This window comes from Leucoraja erinacea, chromosome 1, assembly GCF_028641065.1.
Source record: "Leucoraja erinacea ecotype New England chromosome 1, Leri_hhj_1, whole genome shotgun sequence".
In the NCBI taxonomy this organism is placed as follows: Eukaryota; Metazoa; Chordata; class Chondrichthyes; order Rajiformes; family Rajidae; genus Leucoraja; species Leucoraja erinaceus.
In genome coordinates, this window is record NC_073377.1 from 35346282 (window position 1) to 35364063 (window position 17782).

Sequence of the window (17782 nt, forward strand, 5' to 3'; positions counted from 1 at the left end):
TACACCAGATTCTACTCTTGCACTGCCTTTCTAAAAGCAAGATATTCACCCTGCCTTTATTATATTGATAGATTGTGGGATATTTGGGGCTGATAAGTAACATATTTCACTGCTGTTGATGGCTCACAACACCTCATGGATGCAGTTTTGTCCAAGTGTGTTCTACATTAATTCCATTTCATACAATGATGGTGTTATCAATAACATGAAGGTTTTGGAATGGAACTTTGTCCCCTTACCAATGATCTTCTTCTTCTTCTTGCGTATGGCGTGCACAGCCTAAAGTTGTAGGGCAACTTGTTCTATTTGATTGTGCACACCAGGTTGATTGCATTCGTCGAAACAGGGCGGACCACTTAAAGGTTGCAATCTGTCACCCCACCAATGATCTCAAAGTGAGATGCATCTGCAACATTGACCTCTAGTCCTAGACTATCCCACTCGTGGAAACATCCTCTCCACATCCACTCTATCCAAGCCTTTCACTATTCGGTAAGTTTAAATGAGGTCCCCTCTCATCATTTCTAAACTCCAGGGAGTACAGGCCCAGTGCCATTAAATGCTCATCATATGTTAACCCATTCATTCATGGGATCATTCAGGTAAACCTACTCGGGACCCTCTCCAGAGCCAGCGCATCCTTCCTCAGATATGGTGCCCAGAATTGCTCACAATACTCTAAATGCAGCCTGACCAGCACCTTACAGAGCCTCAGCATTACATCCCTGTTTTAGCATTCTTGAAATAAATGCTAAATCTACATCCTCTGGTTTAAATATTGATTCACTCATCCAGAGACCTATTGCATCCAAAATGTGGGTCAAGTGAGAGTTAAGTGCATTTAATTGTTATACATACTGGCAATGGTGCTATACAACTCTTACTTACTGCAGCTTCATGAGGCCATTAGTGCAATAATACATAAATAAATATACAATCATCAATAAATAATAAATAATTAATGAATATTACGAGGTGACCAGACCTTAATTGGTATTTGATGATAATGGAGTATTTGAGAGTGAGATTAGGGTGGTGTGGGTCATTGACGATGTCTTTGAGGATGGATGGCATGTCCTTCAGTATGTGGCACCATGTTTAAACATGTTTGTTGTCATAATGGCCCATTTGATGAACAACCAGATCCATATACTCGGAGAGACAAGGGAGATTGCAGATGCTGAAATCTGGAGCAAAAAACAAATTGCTGGAGTACTCAGCGGGTCAGGCAGTATATGTGGAGGCAAAGGGTAGTTGGCATTTCCAATTAAGATTATGCGTTGACTGAGTTCCAATTGCCAGTTTAAAGGGGTGAGGGGGAGAGTGAGGGACTGGCAGGTGATAGGTGGAACCAGGTGAGAAAGATCACGATGGACAGAAGGAGCAAATTTGGTGAAGGGTGAAGCTGGGAGACGGTGACTGGTGGACGCTAGGTGGAGACAAATAAGGAGAGAGAAGAAGTGTGCAGATGGGGAGGGGTGGAGAGAGGTAGAAAGCACGGACAGGCGACGTTTCAGGTCTGGACCAAAATAAAATGGGTCCCAACCGGAAACATTACCTATCCATGTTCTCCAGAGATGCTGCCTAGCCCGCTGAGTTACTCCAGCACTATGTGTCTTTTTTGTATCCTAGCATCTGCAGTTCCTTGTTTCTACAAGGTAGAAAGAGAGGCCAGAAGGCATGAGTGAAACACAAAAGGCTGCAGATACTTGAATCTGAAAAGGTAAGGTGGAAAGTGGAATCAGAATGGGCGGGATGCTGGACTGATGGAACCATTTGGGGAAGGGGATTGAAACTGGGTAACGGGTGTGGGAACCAAAAGAGAGAGGATCAACAGCAGTTGTTTAAGAAGGAACTGCAGATGCTGAAAAATCGAAGGTAGACAAAAATGCTGGAGAAACTCAGCGGGTGAGGCAGCGTCTATGGAGCGAAGGAAATAGGCAACGTTTCGGGTTGAAACCCTTCTTCAGACTGATGTGAGGGTGATGGGGCGGGAGGCAGAAAGGAAAAGGTGGGGCCAGAGGGCTGAGGGAGAGCTGAGAAGAGGAGGAGAAATTAAGGACTACCTGAAATTAGAGAAGTCAATGTTCATACCGCTGGGGTGCAAACTGCCCAAGCAAAATATGAGGTGCTGCTCCTCCAATTTACAGTGGTCCTCACTCTGGCCATGGAGGAGGCCCAGGACAGAAAGGTCGGATTCGGAATGGGAGGGGGAGTTGAAGTGCTGGGCCACCGGGAGATCAGGTTGGTTATTGCGAGCCGATCTGAGGTGTTTGGCGAAGCGATCGCCAAGCCTACCCTTGGTCTCACCGATGTAGAGCAGCTGACATCTAGAGCAGTGGATGCAGTAGATGGGGTTGGAGGAGGTGCAGGTGAACCTCTACCACACCTGGAAAGACTGCTTGGGTCCTTGAATGGAGTCAAGGGGGGAGGTAAAGCGACAAGTGTAGCATTTCTTGCGGTTGCAAGGGAAAGTGCCAGGAGAGGGGGTGGTTCGGGTGGGAAGGGACGAATTGACCAGGGAGTTACGGAGGGAGCGGTCTCTGCGCAAAGCAGACAGGGGAGGAGATGGGGAGATGTGGCCAGTGGTGGGGTCACGTTGGAGGTGGCGAAAATGTCGGAGGATTATTTGTTGTATGTGAAGGCTGGTAAGGCGAGGACAAGAGGGACTTGGCTCTTGTTACGAGTGGGGGGATGGGGAGTGAGAGCAGAGTCATGGGGTATAGAAGAGAACCTGGTGAGAGCTTCATCTAGGGCAGAAGAGGGGAACCCCCGTTCCCTGAAGAATGAGGACATCTCCGATGCCCTGGTGTGGAACACCTCATCCTGGATGCAGATGTGGCGTAGATGGAGGAAATGGGAGTAGTGGATGGAGTCCTTACAGGAAGCAGGGTGGGAAGAAGTGTAGTCCAGATAGCCATGGGAGTCAGTGGGTTTATAGTAGATGTTGGTCAACAGCAGTTGCAGGTTAGAGTCTTACAGCCTGGATACAGGCCATACGGCCCAACTTGTGCACACCCCAAAATGTTTCTTAAACTTTGCGATAGCACCTGTCTCAACTACCTCCTCCGGCAGTTTGTTCTATACACCTACCATCCTTTGCATAAAAAAGTTACCCCTCACCTTACCAGGAATTGGAAAATTTCATACATACAACAGTGTTGTAGACTACCCAAGTGTTGAAACATATAATCCCACCATTATATGGCACCCACACCCACAAGGTTATCAACACGGAGACTTATTTGCATACCCTTTCAAAGGCAAATAAATGTTTGGCTAAACAATGTAAGCTCCATTCTTAGAATGAATAAAATAACCAGCATTGGTGAGCAAACTACGTGCTTACACCTACCTCGTTGAGAGTAAACACGATCTTGGCATAAAGATGGAGGCACAGGGAACTGTAGATGCTGGAATCTGGAGCGAAACGCAAAGTGTTGGAGTAACTCGGCAGGTCAGGTTGCATCCCAGGAGGACATGGAGATGGATGTGTGTGTGTGTGTGTGTGTGTGTAAATATATATATATTTATATGTGTATGTGTGTGTGTATATATAATAGTGAGAAAATAAAGTTCAGTGTATGTATATATAACTTTATTTTCTCATTTATTATATTGTCCATAGAGTACTATGTTTAAGGTACACAAAAATGCTGGAGAAACTCAGCGGGTGCAGCAACATCTATGGAGCGAAGGAAATAGGCAACGTTTTGGGCCGAAACCCTTCTTCTGAAGAAGGGTTTCGGCCCGAAACGTTGCCTATTTCCTTCGTTCCATCGATGCTGCTGCACTTGCTGAGTTTCTCGCGCATTTTTGTGTACCTGCGATTTTACAGCATCTGCAATTCCCTCTTAAACACAAGTACTATGTTTACATAGAAGGTAGACACAAAGTGCTGTAATAACTCAGCGGGACATCTTACTATCTAAATGGCGTCAAGTTGGGAAAAGGGGAAGTACAATGGGAACTGGGGGTCCTTGTACATCAGTCTATGAAAGTAAGCATGCAGGTATAGCAGGCAGTGAAGAAAGCGAATGGCATGTTGGCCTTTATAACAAGAGGAATCGAATATAGGAGCAAAGAGGCCCTTCTGCAGTTGTACAGAGCCCTAGTGAGACCACACCCGGAGTATTGTGTGCAGTTTTGGTCCCCTAATTTGAGGAAGGACATTCTTGCTATTGAGGAGTGCAGCGTAGGGTTACAAGGTTAATTCCCAGGATGGCGGGACTGTCATATGCTGAATGGAGCAGCTGGGCTTGTACACTCTGGAGTTTAGAAGGATGAGAGGGTATCTCATTGAAACATATAAGTTTGTTAAGAGCTTGGACACGCTAGAGGAAGGAAAAATGTTCCCGATGTTGGGGGAGTCCAGAACCAGGGGCCACAGTTTAAGAATTTAGAACGGACACGACGAAACACTTTTTCTCACAGCGAGTGGTGAGTCTGTGGAATTCTCTGCCTCAGAGTGCGGTGGAGACAGGTTCTCTGGATGCTTTCAAGAGAGAGCTAGATAGGGCTCTTAAAAATAGCGGAGCCAGGGTATATGGGGAGAAGGCAGGAACGGGGTACTGATTGGGGATGATCAGCCATGATCACATTGAATGGCGGCGCTGGCAAAAGGGGCAACTGGCCCCTATTCCTGCATCTATTGTCAATTGTCTATTGACAGGCAGCATCTCTGGATAGGAATGGGTGACGTTTCAGATCGAGACCCTTCTGGGTTACTCCAGCTTTGTGTGTCTATCTTCGGTTTAAACCAGCATCTGCAGTTCCTTCCTGCACACTATGTTTGCATATTACGTTGGGCTGCAGCAAGTAAGCATTTCATTGTTCTATCTGGGACATCTGGCAATAAAACACTGTTGACATTTTTTTTGCCTCTCCCTTCGGGGGAATGTGACTTTTTCTTGTCGTATCCCCCTTCTCTGCCTCCGTCTGAGCTGAGGCCTAATGGCGGAGCTGGCGGTCTCCAACCTGGGACCGACCTCGAGACTCCAGAGGCAGAGCCAGCCAGGACTTACCAATGCGAGGCTGGCCGTCTTCGGGGCCGAGGCAGCGGTGGCCCGACTCGCTGATGCGGCGTTCCAGCTTTCGGCAGCGGCCCGGAGCTGAGACTGCGGGACTCGGAGCTGATGCAGCGGGACTCGGAGCTGATGCAGCGGGACTCGGAGCTGAGGCAGCGGGACTCGGAGCTGAGGCTATGGTGGGCCAACTCGGAGTGGAGACGGCATTCCGGCTTTCGGCAGCGGCGACATCACCACGGAGGTCCGTTGGACTGGAGAGCGGCATCTTCAGCCTGGATCGATCGCCTCAGCGCAGAGGGAGAACAAGGAGGGAAGAGACAGAGACTAAGACTTTTACCTCCATCACAGTGAGGATGTGCTTGGTGAACTCACTGTGGTGGATGTTAATTTGTGTTTATTGTATGTTTTGTTATTTATTGTTACTGTGTATGACTGCAGGCAACGTAATTTCGTTCAGACCGAAAGGTCTGAATGACAATAAAGGAATCAAATTCAAATTCAAATTGACTCTTTCTCGGGCTCCAGTCATGCAGATAAGGATGACCGAAGATATCTGGAGTAACTCCAGTTGGACAGGCAGGCTCCTATAGTATCTTTGAGCAGGCATCTCTGGAGAGAAGGAATAGGTGACGTTTGCGGTCGAGACCCTTCTTCAGTTCACGCAGAGAGTGGTGAATCTCTGGAACTCTCTGCCACAGAGGGTAGTTGAGGCCAGTTCATTGGCTATATTTAAGAGGGAGTTAGATGTGGCCCTTGTGGCCAAGGGGATCAGGGGGTATGGAGAGAAGGCAGGTACGGGATACTGAGTTGGATGATCAGCCATGATCATATTGAATGGCGGTGCAGGCTCGAAGGGCCGAATGGCCTGCTCCTGCACCTAAGTTCTATGTTTCTATGTTTCAGAGGATGATGATGATGATGATGAAAGATCATAGAGCAACGATCTTTGATGGTGATGGCATGTCATCGATGATGGACACTTCACCTGAGCAATGAAGGGAGAGGCCACTGTTTTCTCAGCCCTTAAAAGGAGTGCGAGGAAGTGGTGCGGCGAGGGGAGTGGACACGCCGCGACCGTGATCGACACCACCAGCGACTAATAAAGCCGCGGCTGCGAGCAGCGACGTCCACAAATGGGAGGCGGGAATTGGAGCACGGGGCGCCAATGGGAGCCGTGCGGAAGGTGGGATTGAGACAAGTTTAATTTGTGGCCGCACTACCTGAGGAAGCTGCAACAAAGTAGCCAGAGAAAAACCACCCAGAACACGCCACCAAAATGCTGAGCTTGGGCTCGGGAGGCGGAAAAACAGCCAAGCCTTCTTTCGTCTCCTACGTTTCTCCAGAGGTGGGTCATCGCTGGTTTAATTAGCTGTGGCTTGGGTTAAAAATCCCTTGCTGGCGGTGAGTGATTGAAAGGGACCCGCGGAATGGGCGCGGTGGCTGTTTATTTCTGTTGCTGCGGCTCGAACCATGGAAAGATTCACAGATCTGACAATCCGTCTGTGGTTTAAGATCATGCACCCCCCACCCCTCTAATTCTGTCTATAAATCTAGGTCGGGGATGTCAGGGCTAGCACCAGTTAGATGTCACTGTAGCACAACACATGCATTCATACAACGGCGGTCGTACCAAGCGAGGAATTCGGACCTGAAGTCCACCGTCTAGTATCTACCAATCCCTCTAATAAATCACGTCCTTTAGATTGATGTTATTAAACTTCTTTAACTTCCTGAGTGATGGATATACCTTTGATGTTACAGGATAACAGCGTGGCAAGTCTTGTAAGGGAATTGAAAGGATTAGCGTCTTTGGGAACTGACTGGGAAATGCATGAAACACAGTGTGCATGCGTCGCCCTGTGTTATAAAATACAGGCCTCTACCAGTCTACCTCTATTGAGCATTTGCAATAGTACATATCCTGACATGCACAACTATATTTCCGACAACATTTATGTAATGCTTTGTAACCTATTTTTAAATGTTTGGGGGTTTGCTTCAGTTTTGTCAGATGTAAGTGTACATAAAACATAAGTGTCTCCTGCAAGCAGTGATTTATCATCGCAGACCAATTAGATGGAATAATTGAATGAAATACCCTGGATAGATGTTCTAACAAATGCAAATCGCTTAGCCTCACTAGTTACAATGTTATTCTTTTATTTTAATCGTTCCAAATGCTCTTCCATATTAAGACTTACATTTTTTTTAATTGATAAAGACACTGTATCGATCCACATTCTCCCGATCCAATGCTACTTAAAAAAAAATTGAACACTGCAACGTGTAAGAGATCTCATTTACAATGCTTATGTCTGGCATTGTCTATAACCTTTGAACCTCCTTGAAGCTGGCAGCCATAGAGTTGTTTGTACAGGGAAATCCTGTTTCTCCAATCTGGTTCTGATTTTTGAGGAGGCAATTAAGAAAACTGATAAAGGCAGGGAGTTGAGTGTGACCTACGTGGACTTTAGCAAGGAGATATACAGGGCATTTTTTTGTCCACAGTGTGGTGAATGTCTGGAACGTATTTCCCGGGTGGAGAAGACAAGATATGATGATGGTGTTTAAGAGCCTTTTATATAGGCATGTGTATATGCAGGGAATTGAGGATTATGGATGATGTGCAGGCAGATTAAATTGGTTTGCCTTGGTGTGTTTAGCAGGGACATGGCGGATTGAAGCCCCTGTTCCTGTGTGGTATTTTTCCAAATTCTCCAACATGCATGATAGACTGATCCAGAAAGTTATGGCACCTCGATCCAAGGTATGTTGGCATAATGGATCGAATATAGGTGTGGTCGGAGGAGGTGGAGGTTAGTGGTGGAAGGGTGCCTTACTGACTACAAATCTGCATTCATGACGACAGTGGTGCTGTCATAGGCTGACCTCTACCATGCTGGACGATGACCCCTTGAACACAATCGAACACCTGGCCGTCATCTCCCATACTGTTTCTGATCTCATCCTCTCTCGCCATCTACACTCAACAGCCTCCAACCTGATTATTCTCTAGCCCCGCACTACCACTTCTATCCCATTCCCAAAATTCTCAAACAGGACGGCCCTGGCAAACCCATTATTTCTGCTTGCACCTGTCCCACAGAATTCATCTTCAAATACCTTGATTCCATCCTATCTCCCCCCCCCTCCCCCCGTCTGCCCTTCAACGCTTCAATGACTTTCAATTTCTAGGCCCTCGTTGACATCTTTACTATGGATGTCCAGTCCCTTTACTCCACCATCCTCAACCAGGGAGGTCTTGAGGTCCTTCCATGAACGGGCATTCAATTAACTTTCCTCTACAAAAGCACTCCTCTGCCTGGTGGAACTTGTCCTTGCCTTTAACTACTTTATCCTAGTTAAATTTGTAGCCATGGGCACTTGCATGGGCCCCAGCTATGCTACCTTTTTTTGTCTGTTATGTTGAACAGTCCTTGTATGAGTGACACTATCTCCCAACTCTTTCTTCACTACATTCACCACTGCATCGGGGCTGTCTCTTGGCCCATTCAGAACTCATTGATTTCATTAACCTCCACATTGCCCTCAAATTCACTTGGACTATTGCTGATACATTTCTTGATCTCTCTGTCTCCATCATGGAACACACTATCGACTGACATCTACTACAACCCAACTCTCACTGTTATCTGGAGCACACTTCCGCCCTGTCCCTCGCAAAGGTGCTATCCCCTTTTCTCAATTTCTCCACTGCCACTGCATTTGGTCCCAAGATAAGACTTTTTATTTAAAGGCATCTGAGATATCCTCAATCTTTAGTAAACGTGGTCCCCCTGTTGTCCTAGATGAATCCCTCCCTGCTTCACCTCTGTGTCCCATAGTTCTACACTGAGGAAATACATTCTTGGCATAGAGGGAGTACGAGAAGGTTCACCAGACTGATTCCTGGGATGGCAGGACTTTCATATGAAGAAAGACTGGATAGACTCGGCTTGTACACGCTAGAATTTAGAAGATTAAGGGGGGATCTTATAGAAACTTACAAAATTCTTAAGGGGTTGGACAGGCTAGATGCAGGAAGATTGTTCCCGATGTTGGGGAAGTCCAGAACTAGGGGTCACAGTTTAAGGATAAGAGGGAAGTTTTTTAGGACCGAGATGAGAAAATCATTTTTTACACAGAGAGTGGTGAATCTGTGGAATTCTCTGCCACAAAAGGTAGTTGAGGCCCGTTCATTGGCTATATTTAAGAGGGAGTTCGATGTGGCTCTTGTAGCTAAAGGGATCAGGGGGTATGGAGAGAAGGCAGGTACAGGATACTGAGTTGGATGATCAGCCATGATCATATTGAATGGCTGTGCAGGCTCGAAGGGCCGAATGGCCTACTCCTGCACCTATTTTCTATGTTTCTATGTTACACCCTTCCCCCAGATGGAATAAGGATTGAGTTTTCCTGGTCTTCACGTTTGTCTTTGCATCTTTTGCCTTTATCCAGCTATCTGTCTATCAAAAAGCCACCTCGTCTGCATCAACCTATTACTTGCCACGCTTTGTCCTCGTCCTCCTCTCCTCCGGTTTTCTATCTCTTCTTTCCCTCCCACCACCCCCCTCTCCCTCCTTTACAATTAGTCTGACGAAGGGTTCCAATCCATAATGTCACCTCTCCATGTTCTCCAAAGATGCTGCCTGACCCGCTCAGTTACTCCAGCACTTTGTATCATCTTTACCAGTGGTGCACTGCAGGGATCAGGGCTTGGACTATTGTTTGTCATGCAGATGAATGACTTGAATGAGAAGGTATGTTTGCTGAGGGCACTAAAATGGTGGAATAGTAGAAAAGATGGGCGCAGAACGATATAGATCAGGTAGAAAGTTGTGGAATGAGTCAGATGGAATTTAGGAGAGAGAAGTTTGAATTTATGTGTTTTGGGATATCAAATACCAACGACATGTGCAGTTAATGGCAGGGAACCTAGGAGTGTTAAAGTGCAAAAGTTCTTTGAGGTTAAAATTCATAGCTTTCTGAAAATCTTATCCAGTCAACTGGATAAGATATCGAGGATGACATTTGACATATATCCCTTCAGAATCGGAGGTATACTTATCCAGTCAGAATCGGGGGCATTTGAATACAACATTTGAAATGCTGTATTAATGCTGGGCAGGCCACGTGTGAAGTACTGTGTAGGGTTCTCGTTGCCACACCACCATAAAGATGTGGTAACATTAGAAACGGTGCGGAAGAGATTCACCGGGATGTTGCCTGGAATGGAAAGATTTACATTAGGACAGATTCGATAGGTTGGGTTTATTCTACATGGATTGGAAGAGACTGGGGTTTAGAGACCTTGGTGGTTTATAAAATGGAATGGCATTGATGGTCTTTATCCTAGGATAGGATAGTTTAAGACTAGAGGTCACAAGTTTAAGTGAGAAGAGAGAAATTTAAAGGAGACCTAAGCGGCAAGTTTCTCCATACATGAGGGTGGTGGTTACAAGGAATGAACTGCCACAGAAAGCGGTGGATGCAGATTGATTACTATTAATTAATGTCAATTAATAGATCAATTAATTAATGGATTATTCTTCTTGCGTATGGCGTGCACAGCCTAAGTTGTTCTAAAGTTGGACAACTTGTTCAATTTGAATGTGCATTGCATTTGTCGAAACAGGGTGGACCATGTGAAGTTTGCAATTTTCCACCCCATTAATGGATTAAAAAGACAGGATACGAGTCTATTGTGGGCAGATGGTATCAGTCTGGATATCATGTTGGACGCAACAGACCAATTTTTATTTGTTAAACGCTTCTGACTTATTTTAAAAACAGAAGATTTAGCCAGCAGTTTATATGTTCAAATGTGATAATCAAATTATCTTACGAAAGAGAAATTGAGGCAATGTCAAATTTGGTAATTTCACTGGTGTGTTGCACGGTTGATTTTGAAATAGTATGCATAATTATAGTTGCGTGGCTTGTCTGACATGAATAGGGCTGAGCAACTTTTTCAAGCTAGAACAAGTTGTTATTCCTATAATTATTGTGTTTAAAGAGGAGAAGCTTGTTATTGTATTGAGTTTCTTGTGACCTATCCGTGATCTGATACACTTTACAGCAAGGTAAATACTTTGGGAGTGTAGTTGCATTTTAATTTCGGTAAATACGCCAGCCAGTTTAAGCACAGCTCTGCAAGATGCCACAGTACCAATCTTTTTGCATCAGACGGCTAAGTGTTGCCTGCAAATTTGAACAATTCCTTGCATGCCCATATATGTGTCCTAGATTCCTGATTCCTGTAGATTACTATTGCCTGTTATTCTCTAATCTGAAAACTGCTGTTTACCACAGAATGCCAAATAATCCATTGCAGCCATTTCTACTAATGTGTTCACATATTAGACGCAACATGCTGAGATCAGTGACACAAATAGCATCAATACATCAGTTTAGAATGCACAATTCCAATGTTAATAAGCAGGACAGCAGACAGTATTCGTATATGAGATCTGTTCATTTACGAAGGCATGCAGTAACTTTGTATCATGTATTCCCTAAGATCTTAAATGTTTCTTAACCTTCAACACCAAGGGGAAAAAAAAAAGTTATTTTTGTCCTGTGGCTTCCCCATGCATATGTGAAGTGTCTGCATTTAACATTTCCTTCCTGTTGGTGAAAACTTGTGATGGTATAGTTGCACAGTCCAGTAAATGCATTATTATTATTATTATTATTTTTTAAGCCTGATCTACCTATGACTTATTAAGACTTGTGACTTGCTTTTTGTCTACCTTTGCTTTTATAAATCTATTTTTATAATTTTGCCATTATCTTCATTAGTACATAAACATACAGAAAAGCCACAATCAGACTGATTGTAGTAATGGGTGAGGGAGAAGGCTGGAAGAGAGGTGGGGGAATGATGACAAAATCTGTCAAGTGATAGATGGATGCAGGTGGACTAATAATTGGGTGGCTAGAGTTATGCCCTGCACCAGGGATGGTGGCTTTGGAGGCTAATCATCTTATTCTAAAGACATGGGACATAGTCCTGGCAATGTCCTTGGCCTAGTCAGTGGCAGCTGCTTCTTCATTGACCTTTGCTATTGGGACAGAGGCTGAGGCTTCTGAGCATTGAAGAAGTACTGAAGGTACTGTCGTGTTTTACCGTTGAGGTACTGAAGGTGCTATGGTGTTTGAAGGTAGACAAATCTCCAGGGCCTGATCAGATATATCTGAGGACATTGCGGAAAACTAGAGAGGAAATTGCGGGAGACCTGGTTAAAACTTACGAGTCGTCCTTAAATACAGGAGAGATGCTGGAGGGTGGCAAATCAAGAAGGGCTGCAGGGAAAATGCTGGGAACTATAGGCTGGTGAGTTTAACATCTGTAGTTGGAAAGTTACTGGAGAGTATTCTGAGGGATAGGATATACAGGCGTTTGGATGGGCAAGGGCTGATGAGGAATAGTCAGCATGGTTTTGTACATTGGAGGTCGTGTCTCACAAATCTGATACATTTTTTTTGAAGACGTGACGAAAAAGGTTGATGACGGCAGAGCTGTAGATGTTGTGTACATGGATTTCAGTAAGGCATCCGACGAGGTTCCGCATGGTAGGCTGCTCTGGAAGGTTAGATCACATGGGATCCAAGGAGTAATAGCGGAATAGCTCCGTGGAAGGAAGGAGGGTGATGATGGAAGGTTGCTTCTCTGACTGAAGCCTGTGACTAGTGGTGTGCCGCAGGGTTCGGTGCTGGGCCCGTTACTGTTTGTCATCTATGTCACCATAGCAATGATTTGGATGAGAACATACAGGGTAAGATTAGCAAGTTTGCTGATGATACAAAAGTTAGTGGTTTTGCAGATAGTGAAGAGGTTGTGAACGATTCAAGCAGGGTCTGGATCGATTGGCTAGGTGGGCGGAGGAATGTTTGATGGAAATTAATATAGAGAAGTGTGAGGTGTTTCAATTTGGGATGTCAAACAAGGGCAGGACCTACACAGTAAATGGTAGGCCTCTGGGTAGTGTTGTAGAGCAGATGGATCTAGGACTACAGGTGCATGGTTCCTTGACGGTCGGGTCGCAGGTAGATAAGGTGGTCAAAAAGGCTTTTGGCACTTTGGCCTTGATCAGTCAGAGTATTGAGTGTAGAATTTGGGAGGTTATGTTGCAGTTGTATAAGACGTTGGTGAGACCACATTTAGAATATTGTGTTCCGTTACGGGCACCATGTTATTAGGAAAGATGTTGTCAAGCTTGAAAAGGCTCAGAAAAAAATTACGAGGATTTTGCCAGGCAAGAGGGGTGTGAGATATAGGGCGAGGTTTAGAAGGCTGGGTCTCTGTTCCATGGAGTGCAGGAGGATGAGGGGAGACCTTATAGAAGTATACAAAATCTTGAGAGAAATAGATCGGGTAGATGCTCAGTCTTTTGCCAGAATATGGGAATCTCGGACCAGAGAACATTTGTTCAAGGTGAAGGGGAAAATATTTAATAGGAATCCGAGGGGTAACTTTTTCACACAAAGGGTGGTGGGTGTATGGAACAAGCTGCCAAAGGAGGTAGTTGAGGCTGGGACTATCCCATCGTTTAAGAAACAGTTGGCAGGTACATGGATAGGACAGATTTGGAGGGATATGGACCAAGCGCAGGCAAGTGGGACTAGTGTAGCTGGGATATAGTTGGGCCGAAGAGCCTGTTTCCACACTCTGCGACTGCACAATCCAGCTGAAAATGAAGCGGCCTTTGCCATTGTGCAATATGATTAGCACAGCTTTTGGGTTTAGGTCTTGCACACCGCTCTCTCCCATCTGGACAGCCAGAAGGGGGGCTACGTGAGGATGCTGTTCATAGACTACAGTTCAGCCTTCAACACGATAGTCCCCACCAGAATGGCCGGGAAGCTAATGGAATTAGGGCTTAACACCTCCCTCTGTGCCTGGGCCCTGGACTTTCTCACCGCTAGGCCCCAGGTAGTCAAGATGGGAGGGAATACATCAAAGTCCCACGCCCTGAGCACAGGATCGCCCCAGGGTTGCGTCCTCAGCCCCCTATTGTACTCCCTGTACACACATGACTGGCTAGGTTCGGCTCCAACTCAATAATTAAGTTTGCTGATGACACTGTGGTGGTGGGCCTGATCTCAGACAACGATGAGAAGGCCGGGAGGAGGTGGTCTAGCACTCTGGTGCCACGATAACAGCCTCCTCTTGAACATCAAAAAAACGAAGGAGCTGATCATGGACTTTAGGAGGGTACATCATCCGAGGACGTACATACCATTGAGGATAAATGGGGATCCTTTGGATAGGGTGAACTGTTTTAAATATCTGGGAGTCCACATCTCCGAGGATATGACATGGGCATCACACGCCTCAGCACTCGTGAGTAAGGCAAGGCAGCGCCTTTACCACCTCAGGCAATTGAGGAAATTCAGAGTGTCTCTGAGGATCCTCCAGTGCTTCTACGCAGCGGCGGTGGAAAGCATCTTGTCCGGGAACATTACCATCTGGTTTGGGAATTGCTCTGCCAAGGACAAGAAGGCTCTGCAGAGAGTAGTGCGTTCGACCGAACGCACTATGGGAACTTCACTTGCCCCCCTGCAGGAACTATACATCAGGAGGTGCAACTCCAGAGCCAACAATATCATGAGAGACCCCTTCCACCCCTGCAATGGACTGTTCCAGCTGCTACGGTCAGGCAAACGCCTCAGTTGCTATGCGGTGAGAACGGAGAGGTTGAGAAGGAGTTTCTTCCCAGAGGCCATTCGGACTGTAAACGCCCATCTCACCAGGGACTAACTCTACTGAACGTTTTTCCTTCCATTATTTATTATGTAAAAGAATATGTGTGTTATGATTGTGTTTATAATTTGTTTGGTTGTTTGTCTTTTGCACAAAAGTCCGCGAGCATTGCCACTTTCATTTCACTGCACATCTCGTATGTGTATGTGACAAATAAACTTGACTTGACTAGGTAGATAAATTATTCCAGGCTACACTTCTATGTACCTCTGATGTCCCTCGGACCATCCTTGACTGGACTTGGCTGGCTTTACCTTGCACTGAACATTATTCCCTTATCATGTATCTATATACTGTAAATGGATTGATTGTAATTGTGTATTGTCTTTCTGCTGACTGGTTAGCACGCAACAAAAAGCTTTTCACTGTATCTTGGTACACGTTGTAGTAAACAAAACTGGTATTTATTAGGCCAGGACTGTTTTGATGTCTTTCTACTTACCCATTCGAATTTAAGAATTTACTATCACGGTCTTCCTCCATCGACGTGTTGCAGAATGTTCCATTCACCACAAACTTAAACTTGACCAGTGTTATAAATACGAACAGTAAATCAAAAATCTCTGGCTACTGGAAATGTGGAACAAAATCAGAAAATGCTAGAAATACCCAGCAGGTTGGGTAGTATCTGTGGAAAGAGAAACAGTTAATGATTCATGGTAGAGCCCTTCATTTGAACTTGATACAGAAATATAAAATGTAGCAGCAGGCAAATTCAAGTGTGTTTAATTGTCTTGTACTAAAAATGGAACAATAAATTCTTGCTTCTAGCAGCACAATGGGACTGTAGACACAGATTCAAGAGAGTTTATTGTCATGTGTCCCAGATAGGACAATGAAATTCTTGCTTTGCTTCTGCACAACAGAATATAGAAGGTGTGAATACAGAACAGATCAGTGTGTCCAAAGACCATTATATAAATATATACACACTGAATAAATAAAACAGATAAAGTGCAAATAAATAGATAATGGGCTATTAATGTTCAGAGTTTTGTTTGAGTTTAGTTCAATAGCCTGATGGCTGTGGGGAAGTAGCTGTTTCAGAACCTAGACGTTGCAGTCTTCAGGCTCCTGTACCTTCTACCTGAAGGTAGCGGGGAGATGAATGTGTGACCAGGATGGGGTGGGTCTTTGATGATACTGCCAGCCTTAGGGCGCTCAAGTTGCTGAACCAAGCCACAATGCAACCGGTCAGCATGCTCTCTACGTGCACCTGTAGAAGTCAGAGAAAGTCCTCCTTGACAAACCGACTCTCCGTATTCTTCTCAGGAAGTAGAGTCGCTGATGTGCTTTGTTTATGATTGCATCAGTGTTCTCGGACCAGCAGAGATCTTCAGAGATGTGCACGCCCAGGAATTTGAAGCTCTTGACCCTTTCCACCATCGACCCGTTGATATAAACGGGACTGTGGGTCCCCTTCCAACCTCTTCCAAAGTCCACAATCAGGCCTTGGTTTTGCTGGTGTTGAGGGCCAGGCTATTGTACTGGCACCATTTGGTCAGTCGGTCGATCTCTTTTCTACGTCCCACAACACTGGTGTCGTCAGCGAACTTGATGATGGAGTCCACACTATGACCAGTTACGCAGTCATGAGTATAGAGTGAGTACAGTAGGGGGCTGAGCACGTAGCCTTGAGGTGCTCCCGTGCTGATAATAAACAAAAGAAAGTTCAGTAATTTTTTTTAAAGTATTAGTGCAAACAAGAGTCCCAAGTGCAACTAAAATTGTTTGTAGATTAGTTGTTCAGCTTTCCACTCACTTGCAGAACCCAAAGCTAAGAAAGTAATGTAAAACTTCACTTGCCTGGTTGAACGCAATTCCTATACAACCAATATCACCTCAAACATTCCTATACGCCACTCATTTACCTTGGCTGCAGTGTGTATCATTTATAACATTCACTGTATGAATTCCAAGATTTTTGCACTTCTGCTAAACCATCCACATCAACCAAAACACCCTGTCCATACCTTCTGTTTTCTCTCAACTGTTTTCACTTGAAATAGTATAATTGTTCACTCATTGTAATTGGATCCAACTGTCGACATGGAACTGTGATGTTACTGAGGGTACCTGCAATAGATAATGTGCAAAGTCATAAGAAGGTGGTCATTGGTATTTGGGGATGAGCAGAAAAGTAGACCAATAGTTTGGTGAGAGTTTCTGTGGTGATAAAAAAATGTAATATTTCAAGTCGATGACCTTTTTATCAGATTTGAAGGGAGACAACTGTTAGGCAGATCAGCAGAGAAAGGGAAAATGAATGGAAGTATAATTGGATATTCTTGACTAATGGAAGGAAAATGCAAGCCACATTGTTTGGAGCAAGTGATGGATTTCATGTTGCGAAGGAATTCCATGTTGTTATTCTGTGGAATAGGGGCCATGTATTTCATGGCAATGTGCACAAGATTGGAGACCAACCACAATATTCTTGGCAAAAGTAGGAATGTTATCAAAACAACTCGGTTCAGTCACATTCCTTCCTAAGGGATATTAATGAACAAAGTTGAGCTTTAATTCGTCTACACTTACTGCTGAATTGGGTTAATGTCTGAGGCTTTTGAGCGACAAAAATCACTTTCTTAATTAAGAGTTTCAGTTGCTCAAAGTTTTTAAAGAAACAAAAACTCCTGTCACAGTGACTTGTATTTACATTATAAATTTCAAACTGCTGTTGCCACTATTTAATGCAAGTTAAATGTTGACATACAAGCATGAAGTGAAGTTTGTGCATGGGACGTTTGCACCGTCACAAGGTTTAGTATAAATATTACCACCAAAGTTTATTCATACCATGAGAGAGTACCAGTTGTGGTATAAATGTCTTTCAGACTCAACACAGTGGACAAATTGTGTGCAGTAGGCAAGTGTTTCCAGCCTGTTATTATGTGATCACAATGGATTCCTTTGTTACAAGCTCCAGAAATAGTGGAAATGTATTCTAATCCTATGAATTTTCAATTTTTGGTGAACATAATGCAGC

The 17782-nt window shown here is 44.7% G+C and overlaps 1 protein-coding gene across 2 annotated transcripts in view; it reads left to right on the plus strand.

Moving 5' to 3' along the window:
- Positions 1 to 5694: 5694 nt before the first annotated feature.
- The window catches only part of mtmr12 (myotubularin related protein 12), a 77051-nt gene continuing 64963 nt past the window's right edge, over positions 5695 to 17782 (plus strand). Inside the window, exon 1 of one of the 2 annotated variants that reach the window (XM_055632748.1) lies at positions 5695 to 6372. In XM_055632748.1, coding sequence (XP_055488723.1) covers positions 6304 to 6372 — 69 coding nt within the window. In that variant the 5' untranslated portion in view covers positions 5695 to 6303. The remainder of the gene's footprint in view (positions 6373 to 17782) is intronic. The other variant, XM_055632758.1, reaches the window with a different exon arrangement.